The sequence below is a fragment of the Musa acuminata genome, chromosome BXJ3-10, assembly GCF_036884655.1.
Source record: "Musa acuminata AAA Group cultivar baxijiao chromosome BXJ3-10, Cavendish_Baxijiao_AAA, whole genome shotgun sequence".
In the NCBI taxonomy this organism is placed as follows: Eukaryota; Viridiplantae; Streptophyta; class Magnoliopsida; order Zingiberales; family Musaceae; genus Musa; species Musa acuminata.
This window is the reverse complement of record NC_088358.1, coordinates 13,627,414-13,643,520: the sequence shown is the minus strand read 5'-3', so window position 1 is coordinate 13,643,520 and position 16,107 is coordinate 13,627,414. Positions and strand designations below refer to the sequence as shown.

Below are 16,107 nucleotides of genomic sequence, written 5' to 3'. Positions count from 1 at the left end.
GAACTGACATTATTAACCAACATAAGGCCGCCTATGATGACCAATAACGTCATTAAAAATTATGAGCATATTTGATATCTTCAAAAATAAAAATATAAACGACATATTCAGCAATTAGAATTAGATATATATATATATATATATATATATATATATATATATATGGGTTTCTCACATCCTGATTTTATTTGTCTTTTTACATTATACAAAAATAGTTTTCCATACATTTCAGATTTTCGTAAATCATTAACATCAACAACATTACGGTCACCATTGCTGCCACTGGGCGTTATATCCATCGTTCGTTATTATGCTGTCATCATCCCATCATCATTCCTTTTCCAGCATCATCGCATATTTTATTTTCTTTCCCATCATCATCATATGATCACACACATCATAATCATAATAATTAATTTCATGGTAACAAATCAATGAATGAAAATACATAGACAAATGTTTTCATAAGAAAATAAAATAGCTATATTTTGGGGATTACAACTCACAAAGCTTTCTGCATTTTAAGCGTGGAGATGTACCAGCCTTCGCTTGACAATTATCTTATCTTTTTCACTTGCAGAAAAAGACCTCTTTTTTAAATGTTGGACAGCACAATCTCGCGAACATTGTTCCTGGCAAATTTAAAGCGTTACCAGGTTCAGAAGTCATATCGATTCCCCAATCAAGCAACAAGAAAGGCTAGCCCGGAAGCAAGACAGCTTGTCACTGCTGTGAAGTTTGGGTTCATTTCCATTCGACGCACCTGTCTCTCATCAACAGTACGTCCATTCCAATGAGCAGTACGTCCATTTCCATTCGACGCACCTGTCTCTCATCAAAACCTCCGCATGGGAATGGACGTACTGCTCATTGCAAATAGCACAACATGGGAATCATCACATTGAAGACTTTAATTGACTAAAATATAGGAATTTTTTGAGATTGAGTCCCTCTACAATAGCCATGTCGATGCCTTTCAGAATGCTCGACCGAGTACATTTGGTTGTTACAACCCTGACATGCAAAACCCTAAAAGTCAGTAACTGTGTATTTTATCTTGCTGGCTTAGTCCAGGTTGTTTCCGAGGTGCTGCTATTTCCATAATAGACTTCCTTTGACGATTCATCCCAATAAGCCTGTAAAGGACCAAATTAGTCAAATATGACTCAACGGGTTAAAAGAAAATTAACAAAATAAAAATTACAAAATTCAGATTCAAGGGATGGGTCAAATAATAGTGAGAAAATGGAATGGCAAAGAAAAACAGCATAAGAACCATTAAATGAGACCCATCAAGTTGCAGAAAATTGGTATCTTGTGAAGAACAATTACCCAGACTCTAAAGGGTAAAAAAAATTATCAAAATAAAAATTGAAAAATCCAGATTCAAAAGATGGCTCAAATAATAATCACAAAAAGGACTGGCAAAGAAAAACAGCATAGAAACCATTAAATGAGATCCATCAAGTTGCAGAAAGTTGGTACCCTGTGAAGAACAATTACCCAGAGATACACTATTAAATGTCAACCAGAACCACTGCTGATCCAAGTTCCATACTATATAGATAACGAACAAAAGATATACAATTTCAACAGGAGCACTAGGGTAACTGGACATCTTCAAATTAAAATCAGGTCTGTCATTATGGATATTGAATTCTAAATATAAGTTAAAAAGATGATGTGCTATTGGGCAAACCTGCCAACCAGGAGGAAGACTTCTGGAGAGTTCTGCTAAATCAGGTTGTTTTTTCTCATTCACAGCTGCTCCAGGAACAGTTTCGCCTGGTCCAGTCTTGGCTTCTGCTCTCCTCCGTTTCACTCGTTCACGCCTACAGAAAAAGATAGCAATACCATCAATCTGTAAGACCTTTCCATGCCCATAAAAAAGAGTTCAAACAGGAATTTTGATCTCAGTTCGATCAATATGAAGCTGGCATCAACTAGGATACATAAGATTTACCAAAATGATTTAATGATGAATGCAACTTGAAATTGCAGGTACCACCCATTAATACCCAAAAGGACATGCTGAAGTAAACTACAAAGCAGAAAGGGTTACAACAAACATATGTGATTCTCAGTAGCTGAATGAATCTAAACGAGGCATCTCTAAATAAAAGGACACGTTTAAAGAAGTAATAATCCTTGAGGTTTCAGTGTAGAACTTGGCTTAGGCTCATGGTTACTTGAATATAAAAAACCTTATTTGAGTAGGATCAACACTCAATGTAGAGATGTCTCAGATATTTTGTTAGACTAAATCTGACCCAGGCAAAGGGAAAAAAATCTGTGGCACTTCAAGCTGCACCTAGATAACTACCACACAAGACCGACAATCACGACTCTAAAAAACTACTGTGATCCCAGGATTCTAACCCAATAAAGATAAAGGCATTGGTTGTTGAATCAAAGTGATATAAAGAGCCATTGATGGCAGATTTTGTCAAGAAACTAAGATGTCATTGGCAAAAATAACCAGCAGATAGTCTTGTATAGCACATCAAATATATATGTGCATGTACATATCTACATATAAAAATATATAAATGCATGACCATTTTAAATACCAGTCGCATACCGGTTTTGATGCATTATCAGGTAGGTACACTGATATGCACCACCTGGTATCACTGAAAAATATATATATAATAATAATGGACCGGTAGATACCCAATGGTACATACTGGTACAACTGGTATTTGAAACTATGACTACATATATCACAAAGACATGAATATAGCATGACCTGCTACAGTTGATCTAAAACTTTTGCCCTTTCATGTTAATATGTGCATTTCAACATGGCTCATGTTTTGTATTCTGTACTAAGAAAATAACATATAAAAAAGGCAGCTTCAATGAAGAATTGAAAAGGAAAAGTTTCTCTTTAGTCCACTAGTGCCATCGGCTAGGAAAGTGCATGCATATTCACAAGTTCATTCAGGAAAAAAATCATCTAGGATCAAAGGTGGGGATTATGGGAAGTAGATGAGTTTGGTAAAAGCTCAAAACGAATGAGCAAACATATAAAAAACTTATTTTTATACAACTTTATACACTGTGTAACATAAAACAAAAGTGTAAATGGAAAAAAAATGAATGATAACTGGCAATAAGTCAAGCAATAAATAGTTTCACTGATTCATAATTTGTTCTTAAAATATTGCAAATAGTGAGAGAAAATATCATTAATAAACTCATGAAGAATTAAATAACCTGATATAATTCAGTTTGGGGATATCAATCACTCAACTAAAGGATCAGATATAATTCAAAAGATAAAAATTGAGAAAGCTTAAGTATCACGGTTATATGAAGGTACAACCCAACGATTTAAGTGCTATGTGTGCGCTACACTGACACCAAACCAGTATGAAGAATACTTTTTGTGGCCAGGATGCTTGCACATGGCAAGGCACAGCACATGCAAAAAGGAATGCAGCATGCAACCATACCAGTCGACATGACAAGATATGCACACCTTAAACTTCGGTACACGAAGATAATAAAGTTCAAGGCTAATGAATTGAACATACCAATCACCACCTAAGGGAAGAAAATTTGCATTATCTTGAGCTTCGCCACTTGCAATCTGACGTGCACGCCATTCCTGTATGCATGAACATGTTAACACCAAAATGCTGACACATCCAAGTGTAACAGCTAAAGCAAATGCAATATTAAAAACCTCTATTTCCTTTTGGCGTTTCTTTTCCAAAATTTCAAGAGCATCTTCCGGTTCTTCATCCTCTTCTCCATGCAGTTCCTCTTTTGCAGCCTTCCACTGATGAAATCAATGTACCATAAGATACATTGTGGACATATGTATATGTGTGCAAGAGATAACACTTACTGCACTAGGTTATGAAGAAAACTCGAGCAATCTAAATAATTCATTGTGGACATATGTATATGTGTGCAAGAGATAACACTTATTGCACTAGGTTATGGAGAAAAACTCGAGCAATCTAAATAATACCTTATCCACCAGACTGGAGACCTTCTTATTAGACCTCAAAGTTGGGGCGACAGCAACCGTGCGCTTCTTCCCACGCAGAACTGGTAAGACGTAGCAAGGTCGTTAGCATCAATATGCACAGGATACATGGCTAGCATTGGCATGTATCCTGTATGTGTCCAGTTAATAAATCAAATAGTCACTGAGAATTCAAAACCTCTGGATTTACTCTTGGTGGCAGCGGAAGTTGCAACTGTGGTACTCCCATTCAAAGAAGCATTACTAGCAAGTTGCATGGAAGACACATTTGAAATTACTTGCATACTGCCCTTGTCAGGCTCTTTGGAAACTGCAGCAACATCAGATTCATGCTTAACTGGAGGCAAAACACTATTCACAGACTCCATGGTATACCCAACAGAACTTGCTTGATCCAGTACAGAAACACCATCATTATAGCTGACAGGCCCTGATTCAACATAATACCCAGATGATCCTGTGACAGTGACTACAGGTACATGAGGGACAGCTCCACCAGAAATGCCATAATATGTTATCGGTTCAACTGACTGGACATCAGCAACCAATTCAGGATAAGAACTCGAAACTACTGGCTCATAGTATGATGGTTGCACAGTTTCAGAAATATGAGATCCATCAGCATGCACATAATAGCTGACGCTTGTGACCTCACTCACTGCAGGAGTATAATACTCATAAGATGGAACAGCATAACCCAAGCTATATTGATCTTGGAAAGGTGGAGGTATGGCTTCAGCATAAGGTGGAGGATATGATGGTAATGGTGGGTCTTCTGGAGGAGGAGGAGGAATCAGTTCACTATCAGGAGGTGGTGGAGGAATCCACTCCTCATCTGGAGGTGGTGGAATGCTTGGCTCATCTGCAGGAACTGAACTGGAGACCACTGAAGATGTGTCTGTCAGGATTGCTGGTTCCACTGAAGCTGGACATTCGGTGGTTGATGAATATTGAGCAGCAGTGTGGACTGTAATGGTTTCATCATCAACCTCCATCTCAACATCCATATCCACATCCTCGGTATGTGACTCAACATTTGACACTGGCTGCACACCTTCAACTTCTGTATCTGTTCCCAAATTCTTACTGGTTAAACCAGAAGAAAATCCCTTAATAATGGTTCCTTCAATCTCAGGCATATGCTCATCAGTTTGTACTACTGTTGCAGCAGTATCAAGAACTGACTGGTGATTTTCACCATTGATCTTCTCAACCACTTCAGATGCTGCTCCTACGCAAAGCAAAATGCTTTTCTCAGCTACAAAAGAAGCTTCTTCCCTGGAAATCACAGATTCAAGCTGTTTGAGCTGTGTTTCAGTATGCCACCAAAATGGAAGCAGCGATAACCCATACGAGGAAAGTGCTCTGCAATCAGATATTCTAAACTCAATTTCCTTCTCCATCCATTCATGTCCATTAAGAGAACTGCAAAAGACAACATATCACCATTAAGATGTGACTAAAACAATTACTATATACCGTTCACATAATGATATAAAAACAATTATTAGAAAGAAAACAGCATAGAGCAACAGCAAAAAAAATCACAAAACAAAAAAATACCCCTTCACTGCTTTCAATCTTTGCAATAAACTTTGACCATATTTAACAAGCTCAGCAGAATGAATATCTGTTGTTTCATAGCATGCGGTAGTTTCTGTAGCATGCTTCACTTCATAGATTGAGAGATCTTCTCCTGAAGTCTTTGAAAAGTCCAAAAAGGCATTGCCTGATCGCTGTCAATGTAATAAAGAAGTTAGTAATTATGACCTATGTATGTATAGTGTATAGTACCATAGCATCGAAACTCCCAATGTGAGTCACACAAACCTTTCCATTCTCTTTATCCAACTCCACAGTTCCATAGGCCTCCATGCTTGTGGGGACCAAATTAGTAATTCCATGCATCTCAGGAGCTGCATTATTTGCATGCATAAGAACAGGATAAGCCACTTGTCCTCCAACAGTGGAAGAAAGATCTACTCCACTTATTGAAACTTCCATTCCACTAGGTATCTCCCATGAAGTCTCTCCTGTCACAGTATTCCAATAATAATATTGGTTGCTCTGCCCATGCATGACAACCTTCCAATTTCCAGTAAGATCACCGACGATTTGCATTCCAGAAGCATCAAGAACAGTTTGACTAGCCGGATCAGCTTCAGTATATTGAGAAGCTGCTAAAGCAACATCACTTTCTTTGGTATCATTTGAGTCGACATTGTTGATGTGATCCAACTGGTCATCATCTTTGATGTCACCAGTAGCATCTGCGTTATCAGGTTTGCTTCCAGCAATCCCACTTGCACCTACACTCTCCTGACCCTGTTGGTAATGATGTTATACTTTCTGGCACATAAAATTTACTAGCTAGAAATACAATAACAAATCCAAGAACAAACTCAAACAAGGACACATTCCATCATATGTAAGTAAACAGTCCAAGAACTAGTATATTAAATTTTTAAGAGGACTATTAGAAAGGATCTTGGACAAGTGACCTTTACATGATATACAAGAAAAACCACAAGTATAGCAAAACCTCCTTAAAAATTTATGGCTAGCATTAAACAGACAATAGGACCACAATAAGCACTGTATGCAACATACTGCACAGAGCACAGGTATTATGCCCAGAAGCATAATAGTGAGTGACTATGCAAGCTGGAATGCTTTGTGCTGACATGACGTGCATGAGATCCGACTCATGCCACACAAACCTGACATTTTACCTTGTGGAAGAGAAATTATTGTGCTATTTCCACCACCAGCATGAACTTGCAACAATAAGTCAGACCCCTAGAATCAGGGTTACATTTTAGGAAACCAAAAGTTCATGATCATTACTAGTCTCTAACATATCTTTAAGCCTTAAACCAACTTTAGAAAAAAGCACAAAGGAACTAATAAGTTCACTTAAAAACAACTAAATAGATACATGTGATATAAATGCATCATCTTATGGTTGTAGAAGAACATCAACACTTTTGTAAGTTAAACTAGTGACAGAATTAGGGCAGCAATACCTGGACTTCAGGACCAGTTGATACACTCGCCTCAGCAGTATGTGTTGGTTGTTCACTTGTGTCATCTTCCAATTCATCATCGCTATATTGTTCAAGTAGCAACAAAGGATTTTCCTGCTTCTGACCTGAGGACATTATATGTAGTTGTAAACTAGTAAAATATCTCAAAAAGCAGTAAAATGAGCTAATAAGTAACAAAATAATATAAATTAGTACAAATTAGACTATTATCAATCTCCTGAATAATATATAATATGTTAAATAAGTTTTATTTTGTCATTGAAAGGATAAAAAAATGACCACCCACCTGGCAGTCATAAAACTCATGTCAGCAGGTACAAACCAAATAAAGCTAGAGACATACAAACCTCCACATCTAGATGCTGCCAGAGGATAATGACAGGTAGGGAGTCATTCAATTTTCCCAGTGGCAGCCCGATCTGAAACGACTAATGCATGTTCTTCAGCCACCCTACAGTCTCAGAACCAGATATTTGGTGCATACAACAAGCGTGTACAATATTTCCAAATTTCCACCAAAAATATGCTTTGCAGGCATATCCTCTCTACATAGTCCTTTAAGATAAATTGATGGAACCCACCTGAAGAAGATGGTGAACTGGGGACCTCATGGTGGTCCTTATCAAGATCCCCTCCTACTTCATCATGTAAAGAATTGCCCACCATCTCTCCTACAAACAGAAAATATGATTAGTAACAAGGAAAGAGAGTGAAGAAAAAAATTTTGACCAAGATCACATATAACTTTAAAGAAGGATACAAAAGTCTGTAAATTCACCCAAAAGAAACGTTTGTAACAAAAGCACATATAATTGTCATGCAATCTAAACCACAAACCCAAATAAAAGTTGGGTCTTATCCACAAAATTGCCACAGATTCAGTCATGCAAAACATGACCCACTCAACAGTGGCATATGTTCCAATCAAGGACAAATGAAAACTAATACTAATGATAGTATGCTCATCACTTGAAAAGAAAAATGATGAGACAGATTCTTTCTTGTTCTGACAAAAAAGCTGGTCTTGACCTAACTATAGAGGGAAGAGTAGCAGCTGAACATGCAACATGTAAGAAATATACAATTTGGTGTTATATTGACAAATTGTATATAACACCTAACTATAGACAAATTCATAAGACTGCTCCATAAACAATTTGGGTTATATTGGATATAAAATGTATTAAACATATGCAATCTGTGTAAGAATAAAAAAACAAAAACACATAGTTATATTACCTCTGTACTAGTTCTATTTCAACTGTCGCTATTATCTTGTTACTGTTACATTTGGTCCATGATACTATGCCATTCATCATTTAGATTTTATCCTAAGTGATGAATGTAACACCCGTGATACTATGACATTCATCACTTAGATCTCATCACCATGAAATCTCAATCAAAATAACTCCCATAGTCACAGAGACATTTTTCTGACCAACTTTGGTGATAAAAGAAAACGAATTGTATGGATGCACAATCTTATATGCTTCTCATTTTAAACCATGCTGATGGTATAATGCATGGACAAAAATTATCCTGAGCAGATGCAACATTCAAAGCATCATCATAGTCCACACAGCCAACTGGTGAAAATGCATATATTAGCCAATTGGCTATCTTTGATAATCCTGGAAGTATTAACAACTCCTTAAGGAATAGTTTAGCTTTTAGTTACCTTCATTAACAATTGTTACATAATTGCCTCATATTCGGATACTTACTAGACTTTGCCATCGCAATACAGTTAAATTTAGAATTTGACATCTTATATGCTTCTCATTTCAATCCATGCTGACAGTATAATGCATGGACACAAATTATCCTGAGCAGGTCCAAACATTCAAAGCATCATCAAAGTCCATACAGCTAACTAGTGAAAATGCATATATTAGCCAATTGGCTATCTTTGAAAATCCTGGAAGTATTAATAACTCCTTAAGGAATAGTTTATTTAGCTTTTAGTTACCTTCACTTATAATTGTTACACAATTGCCCCATATTTTGAACATTTACTAGACTTTTCCATCACAATACACTTAAATTTAGATTTTGCATTCCCTGCTTCTGTAAGTTGCAAGATTTCAACTAAGCCACATGATTTTTATTTTCAAAATATGTTTTTGCTTAGCTTCTTGAATTGGCCTGCTGAGCCCACTTCAATGGTGAACAGTCTCCATAGAAGCCAACGTTTTCTTATGTAATATTCAATATCATATCATGTGCCATGAAGATATTCGAAACAACATTTTATGACTAGACAAATCTTCTACTCAGTAGTATTCATGTCGCACACTAGATTCAAGGATATATAAAATGAAACTACAAGGCAAGAAGTCAACACCTAACTCGTTACACAAACGAAATAGAAAGGTCTAAAGTCCTTATTAACCACTGTTGTCGGTTAGAAATCACTAATTTCAGAAAACAATTAAATTCATATATATTGTTACCTCGGATCACGTAAGAAATTGATATAACGGGAAGGAAAACAAAACCAATTAACGTTTTTCGTTCATAAATAAAAGAATATCAATTTAAATCTAAAGGGGGCAACCAGAAATTACAGAGTAAGAAACAAAAAAAAATCCATTCTTTTACGGGCTAGGAAAGGAGAATATTTATCACGATTCACCAAAAAAGTTCCCATTTCTCATAAACACTTAACAATCCGAACAAAAGCGAAAGATCATTGGAATACGCACAGAATACAGGACGAATAAGACTCGGCCAGAAGGTCCCCAACAAATTCAACAAAAGAAACGAGCCAAAAAAGACAACACTGCTTCTGCCTCAACATATGTTCTGAATAAAAACGAATCAAGATGAGCAAGGCAGAGGATACCAGAGGGCTCAGTGAAGAGATCGAGCTTTACTCTGCGGCTCGCCGCCATCATCGCCGCAAGGCGGCGCTCCCTTCTCTTTCCCATAGATCGAGAGAGAAGGGACGTAGCTCGGACAAAAAGAATTAGGATGAGTTAGGGTTTTCGGACGAGGAAGACAACGGGGATCATACAACGAATCGCAGAGGTATGCCCTAGTAAAAGTCCTACAAGATAGCGTGTCCATATATTTATAGACGTCTTGTGTGCACGTGATTATCACGTGTTATCAGCGTGCTGTTTGGTCTACCAATTCACGTCGCACTCGGATGCCAATTTCCTCGACGCACGTAATTACTTATTTTTTATTTTTATATTAAAAAAATAATATTAAGATTTATATACTTATAAAGATGAAATATTTAATCTTAATTTTTCTTACATCATTAATTTTATCAACAAAAAATATCAGAAATATTATCATATACCAAAAAAATATGAATAAAAAATAAAAATATAATTTTATTATTTTTTAAATTATTAAATTTATATCCACTTCTCACCCTAATCGATATCTCTTCCTCTTCTCTTTTTGACCTACTTCCCGTCACTCGTTCATTACACCCGCTCGACCGACGTCTCTCCTATACCGTTCAACCGTCATCATTCCTACATCATTTGACAATCGACCCTCTTGTATTGCTCGCCTTTTCGTCATCCCTGTCCTGGTCAACAATAGTCTCGTCATTAGAGAAACTTATTGTTTGTGCATCTCGATCTGTCGTGATGCTCCCACTATTCACTAAGGTCAATAAGTTCTTGAATCTCACTGAGTACAAACGAGAATAAGGATTAAAGTATAATAGCCCCAAGTAGCATTGTTCGTCTATATATGCTGCCCTCCTTGTTGTAGTTGGAACATTGTGAAAAGTTGAAAAAAATAGTATATTGTTGTGTGGCTGTCATCTCGTTATTATAACATATAACAAATTTCCAATACAATGGGAATCAATAAGCAATTTGATATCATTCCATATATAAAGTCAACTGAACCAACTTGCAAGGAGAAGAAAAAAATAAACAAATGAATCGGTGATAGTGGAAACCCAATCATCACTAAACATAACCCAGACAATTGTTAGTATTGAATCAACACTAAGAGGAGGGGGGGTGAATTAGTGCTTTTGATAAAAACGACATTGATTCAAAAATTCATTCGATAAAGCTTATATCCGAAAAAACATTTAAACTTGAAAACATTCATAAATAATTGAGGGCAGTGAGCAAGTAAATCAGTGAGTGATGAGAATAAAAAGCATCAAAGAAATGACACAGAAAGAAAGCACATCGAATTTATAGTGGTTCGGTCATCGTAACCTACATCCACTCCTGATTCCTCTTTACTCAAGGTTATCGGCTTCCACTACCGATCTTCTTTCCAATATGTGAAGATCAACTGCCCTTTTACACTCATTTTTCTCCTTTTCATAGATTTAGGCGACAACCTTTACAATCACTTACCCACTCTTTTAAACTTTACCCAACACTTGGAGTTTGAGTAGAGTTCTCACAATATTACAATAGAGTTTTCTTTTTTATTTTGCTCTTAGTTCTTGTGTAAACCGAGCAGGGATAAGTGGGGTTTTTATAGGCCCTAAATAGATTCAAATTTGGAGCTAAAAATTTGAATTCTTGGGATTTCAGGGTATTGACAGTACCACCGTCAGTACTCTCTGACACTAGGCGGTACCATCGCCCAGTTTGGTAGTACTACCACTTGACGCACTAACATTGGGCAATACCACCACCTGGTCTGATAGTACCATCGCTTGACACAGTCTTGAAGACTATATCTGGGCGGTACCACCGTCCAATCTGGGCAGTACCACCGTCCAATCTGAGCGGTCCCACTACCAGACCTTGCTACAAGACATTGAATGGGTCAAACAATAAGCCAAATTCAGTCCTGATTTAAGCCCAATTGGCTCTTAATTGAGTTGGCATTGTTTCACTCCAATACCAACTCAATTAGATCTAAAACTATTTCGATGCAGACAATTATTACAAAGTATTAATCACATATTGTCAGACATATCATTGGTTCATCCGACGCTTCATTCGACCCTCTAGTACATCGTCCTCTCCTTCAGCATATTGCCCAATTTACATGTTATCTTCCCACAATATCTGATCTCCTTAGTGTATTGTCCGATCTTCTTAACTCGATGCCCGAACTCATAGCACGAAGCCTTCTACCAACACATCGACCGATCCTTTGGCTCGATGTCCAATCTTCTGGCATGTTCTACTTCGACCCAACATTGATTTTTCCTGCTTTAATCAAATTATCTCTCCATGATCGAAGCTAGTCCTGTATCACTCAAAACGCATATTAGATCGTTAATTCATTAATTGATTTCATCATCAAAATCCGAGATTCAATAATCTCCTCATTTTTTATGATGACAATCAATTAATGATGGAATTTAAACTAAACTCTCCCTATCAATATGTCATATTGATAGAATATTTAAATTCAAAAAATTATGTAATATTTTAAAATATAAAAGTACATCCTACCATGCATAATTCAACTCATCATCATATCTTCGTCCCCTTTGTCATCAACAAAAAGGAGAAGTGTAGTTAACAAGTTTTTGATATATAATTTCAAATCATTACATTATAAATATAATTTCAAGTTTTTGAAACATCGCATATGTCATTATGTAAGCTAACAAGTTTTTCACATATAAAAGTTAGCAAAATTTTTGCATTTTTGAGATATGCAAGATACTAATTTTTGCTTATTCTTAAGATGGGCAAGCTAGCACTTTTTGCTTCTTGAGATGTGCAAATCTAAAGATAGGCAAGATATCACTTTTTACTTCTCTTTTGAGATATACAAGCTAACAAATTTTGTCTTTGAAATGTACAAGCTAGCAATTCTTACTTCCTTTTGTAATATGTAATTTTGCAAGTTTTACATCATACAAGCTAGCAAATTGTATATCATTTTACAATATACAAGCTAACAAATTTTACATCATTTTAGAATATGCAAACTAGCAAGTTTTCTTCTCTTTGAAATGTGTAAGCTAACAAGTTTTCTCCTTGAAATGTGTAAGCTTGTAATATTTTCTCTCCCTTGTTATTGTTACAGGGAAGGGACAAATACAATATTATAGTTCATTTCCGTTTACATCAATTATCAAATCATCACATAAAGAATATAAAAAAAATTAATTTGATGATGAGACATACACTTCATGAATACAAGGGAGTATTAAAATAACTTTCAAGTTGTGAATCAAATATCAAAAAAATCAAGAGAGAAATTATGATTCATTTGGATAAATCGAATAACGAAAAGAAGAATCATAATAAATGATCTTGATTCATATAAAGAAAATTTGAAGTTATAATTCTGAGAAATCAATATCATGATTTGGATTAATAACTCATTCAAATTCAAATCATCGAAATCACTTTCAAGATATTCAAAATGACATAAATAGATGTATCAATCTCTTGTGATGCTAACGGTTTTCTTTCTTCTTTTTGTCATTATAAACAAGAAAGAAGAAGAGGGGAATTATATAATGGTGTAATTCATTTCCCTTTACATCAATGCTCTACTCATAACATAAGGTTTACAACCATAAATACAAAGGAATTATTCATAATGAAAATCATATCATGAAAGATAATATCAAAAATCATGGGAATACCAAAATATATTATTCATTTTAACAAATATCCTTTTTAGTGAAAGAGGGAATAAAAAAAATGATTCATAAAAACATCTAATTTATAATTCTGAGAAATCATGATTCATTTGGATAATTCTCTTTAATAAAACGAAAGAATCATAGTGAACGATCTTGATTTATATAAAAATCTCAAGTTATAATTATCAAGATATCAAGATCATAATTTGGATAGTAACTCATTCAAATTCATATCATGAAAATCACTTTCATAGTTCAAGAGATTCAAAAAATAATAATATACATAGATAAAAAAACTTGATAAGTTTTAGAAATAAAAACATTTTCAAAAGAGATGTATTCCCCTTTATGTGTTTTAATTTTGTGATTTATTTCATACAAGCATACCTTTGTCTTTTATGCCAAATAAAAGCATGTATTAATGTTTACAAACCAAAAAATAAGCTTCATCATGAAAATCATCAAGATAAATATTTAAGCATTCATAGAATTATTTTTATTTAGTATGTAAGCATTAGATTCAAATTTATATCACTTATTATATAAATACTTAATTAGTTATGTCTACTAACATAGCATCTTCAAACAAAAGATTCGATTTGTTAATAATCATTTTAATTCCAATGATCTTTCTTTTATTATTATTTGTTATAGTAATATATTTTTCTTCTTGAGTGAATCTAACTCATTGTATTTAGTGTAAGGAGTTAACATGCGATTATCATGCTCATTTTTAATTTTTCAAAATAACTAGAAAGAGAAGCATGATTTTTTTTATATTTTTTATTTCTTACTAACTAATTTAAAAATAACTCATGAAATGCATCAAGTAATTTCATAGTAAGGTAAAGGAGTTTTGGTTGAGTCACTTATCTTATTGTCAAATGCCACCAAGGCATAGTTTGACACCTCATCTTTGTTGGTTTGCTCCTCATCTTCGGACATACTCATTTTGTCCCATGTTGCCTTGAGTGTTTTCTTCTTCTTTAGTAGTTTCTTTTTTTTAAGTTCGTTATTATTCTTTGATTCTTGTTTTAAGAACTTTTTAAGCTTTATTGTTAAGAGTTTAAAGTCATCATCACTTAAGCTTTTGCTTAAGTAGTCTTTATTTATTCTAAGTGTCAAATCCTTCCTATTTTTTGGAAGGTTATTCTCAAGTTCATCATATTCGATACAAGTCATTTCATAGGTCATTAAAGACCTAATAAATTCTTCAAGAAGGAAATTATTCAAGTTCTTTGTCTCTTGTATTGCCGTCACTTTCAGATCCCAACTTTTTGGAAGGAATCTTAGTATTTTATTAACAAGTTCAAAATTAGAAAAACATTTACCAAGATTTTTTAAAATATTGATGATATCTGTAAAACGGGTGCACTTGTCAACAACTTAGCTTCATACGAAATAATTCGAAATCATACATCAAAAGATTAATTTTAGAATCTTTAACTCTACTTGTGCCTTCATGTGTAATTTTAAGAGTGTGCCAAATCTCATGTGCAGTTTCACAAGTAGAAACCTGATTAAATTCGTTTTTATCTAAGGCACAAAATAAAGTGTTTATCGCTTTAGCATTCAAAGAAAAAATCTTATTCTCTAAATCATTCCATTCGTTCATTGGTTTGAAAGACTTTTCAAAATTGCTTTCAACAATGTTCCATGAATCAAAATTCATAGAAAGCAAGAAAACTCTCATTCGAGTTTTCGAATATGTGTAGTTTGTCCTGTTGAATCTCGGATTTTGATGATGAAACTAATTGATAAGTGTTTATGATTTAATCTGCGTTTTGAGTGACGCAAGATGCTTCGAACAGGGAGAGATAATTAAAGCAGGAAGAATCATGTTAGGTCGGAGGAAAACATGTCAGAAGATTGGACGTCAGGCTGGAGGATCGATCGATGTATCGAAGAAGGCTTCGGGCCATGGATTCGGGTATCGGGCCAAGAAAAGCGGATATTGCACCAAGGATATCGGAGTTGCGGAGGTCAATTGGCTGATGCGCCGAAGAATCGGACGAAGCATTGATGGACCAATGACATAACGAACAACATGATTCATGCTTAGTAATAATTGTCTAGATCGAAGTATATTTTTATGTATGCAATATTAACTACGATAGCAAGGCATAAAGCAAAATGAAGTCCCGGAGTCAAGAATGCTATTTCATTGGGAGTTCATCGGAAGTTCATCGGAAGTTCTACCGGAACCAATCGAGAAGTCCAGGAGCTTGCCAAAGAAGCTCATTGGAACTCGCCAAGAAGATCATCGTGAAGTCCAAGAGCTTGTCGGAAGTTTGCCAGAACATTACAAAGAGATCGTCGGAAGTTCGTCGGAAAGTTCGTTTGAAGAAATCAAACTTATCTTGCTTAGAATATGTCTTAGGAATCATAGTTAGCACATAATTAGAGTTGGGATTGGGAGGTAATCCCATCAACTCTGTTAGAGGCCAACTAGGCCTGAAGTTGGACCGTTTGAGCTAGATTCAAGGGCCAACTAGGGTGCTGAA

The 16,107-nt window shown here is 35.2% G+C and overlaps 1 protein-coding gene across 1 annotated transcript; it reads right to left on the bottom strand.

Annotated features, from left to right (window-relative positions):
- Positions 1 to 901: 901 nt before the first annotated feature.
- On the bottom strand, positions 902 to 10,090 carry LOC135651714 (uncharacterized). Its single transcript, XM_065172073.1, has 11 exons — positions 9,896 to 10,090; positions 7,629 to 7,718; positions 7,027 to 7,151; positions 5,831 to 6,325; positions 5,564 to 5,736; positions 4,179 to 5,425; positions 3,983 to 4,062; positions 3,692 to 3,787; positions 3,540 to 3,613; positions 1,700 to 1,832; positions 902 to 1,136 (listed from the first exon to the last, which is right to left on the bottom strand). Exons 1-11 carry the CDS (start codon positions 9,978 to 9,980, stop codon positions 1,053 to 1,055), a joined length of 2,682 nt encoding a protein of 893 aa, XP_065028145.1. The 5' UTR covers positions 9,981 to 10,090; the 3' UTR covers positions 902 to 1,052.
- Positions 10,091 to 16,107: the final 6,017 nt, after the last annotated feature.

What these genes read in the sequence shown, in the direction of transcription:
- LOC135651714 (XM_065172073.1), bottom strand. Translation starts at nt 9,980, where the DNA reads ATGGGAAAGAGAAGGGAGCGCCGCCTTGCGGCGATGATGGCGGCGAGC. An exon ending in AACGCCAAAAGGAAATAGAG is followed by an intron (nt 3,614 to 3,691) that starts GTTTTTAATATT and finishes TCATGCATACAG; the next exon opens with GAATGGCGTGCACGTCAGAT. An exon ending in CTTCCCTTAGGTGGTGATTG is followed by an intron (nt 1,833 to 3,539) that starts GTATGTTCAATT and finishes CTTTTTCTGTAG; the next exon opens with GCGTGAACGAGTGAAACGGA.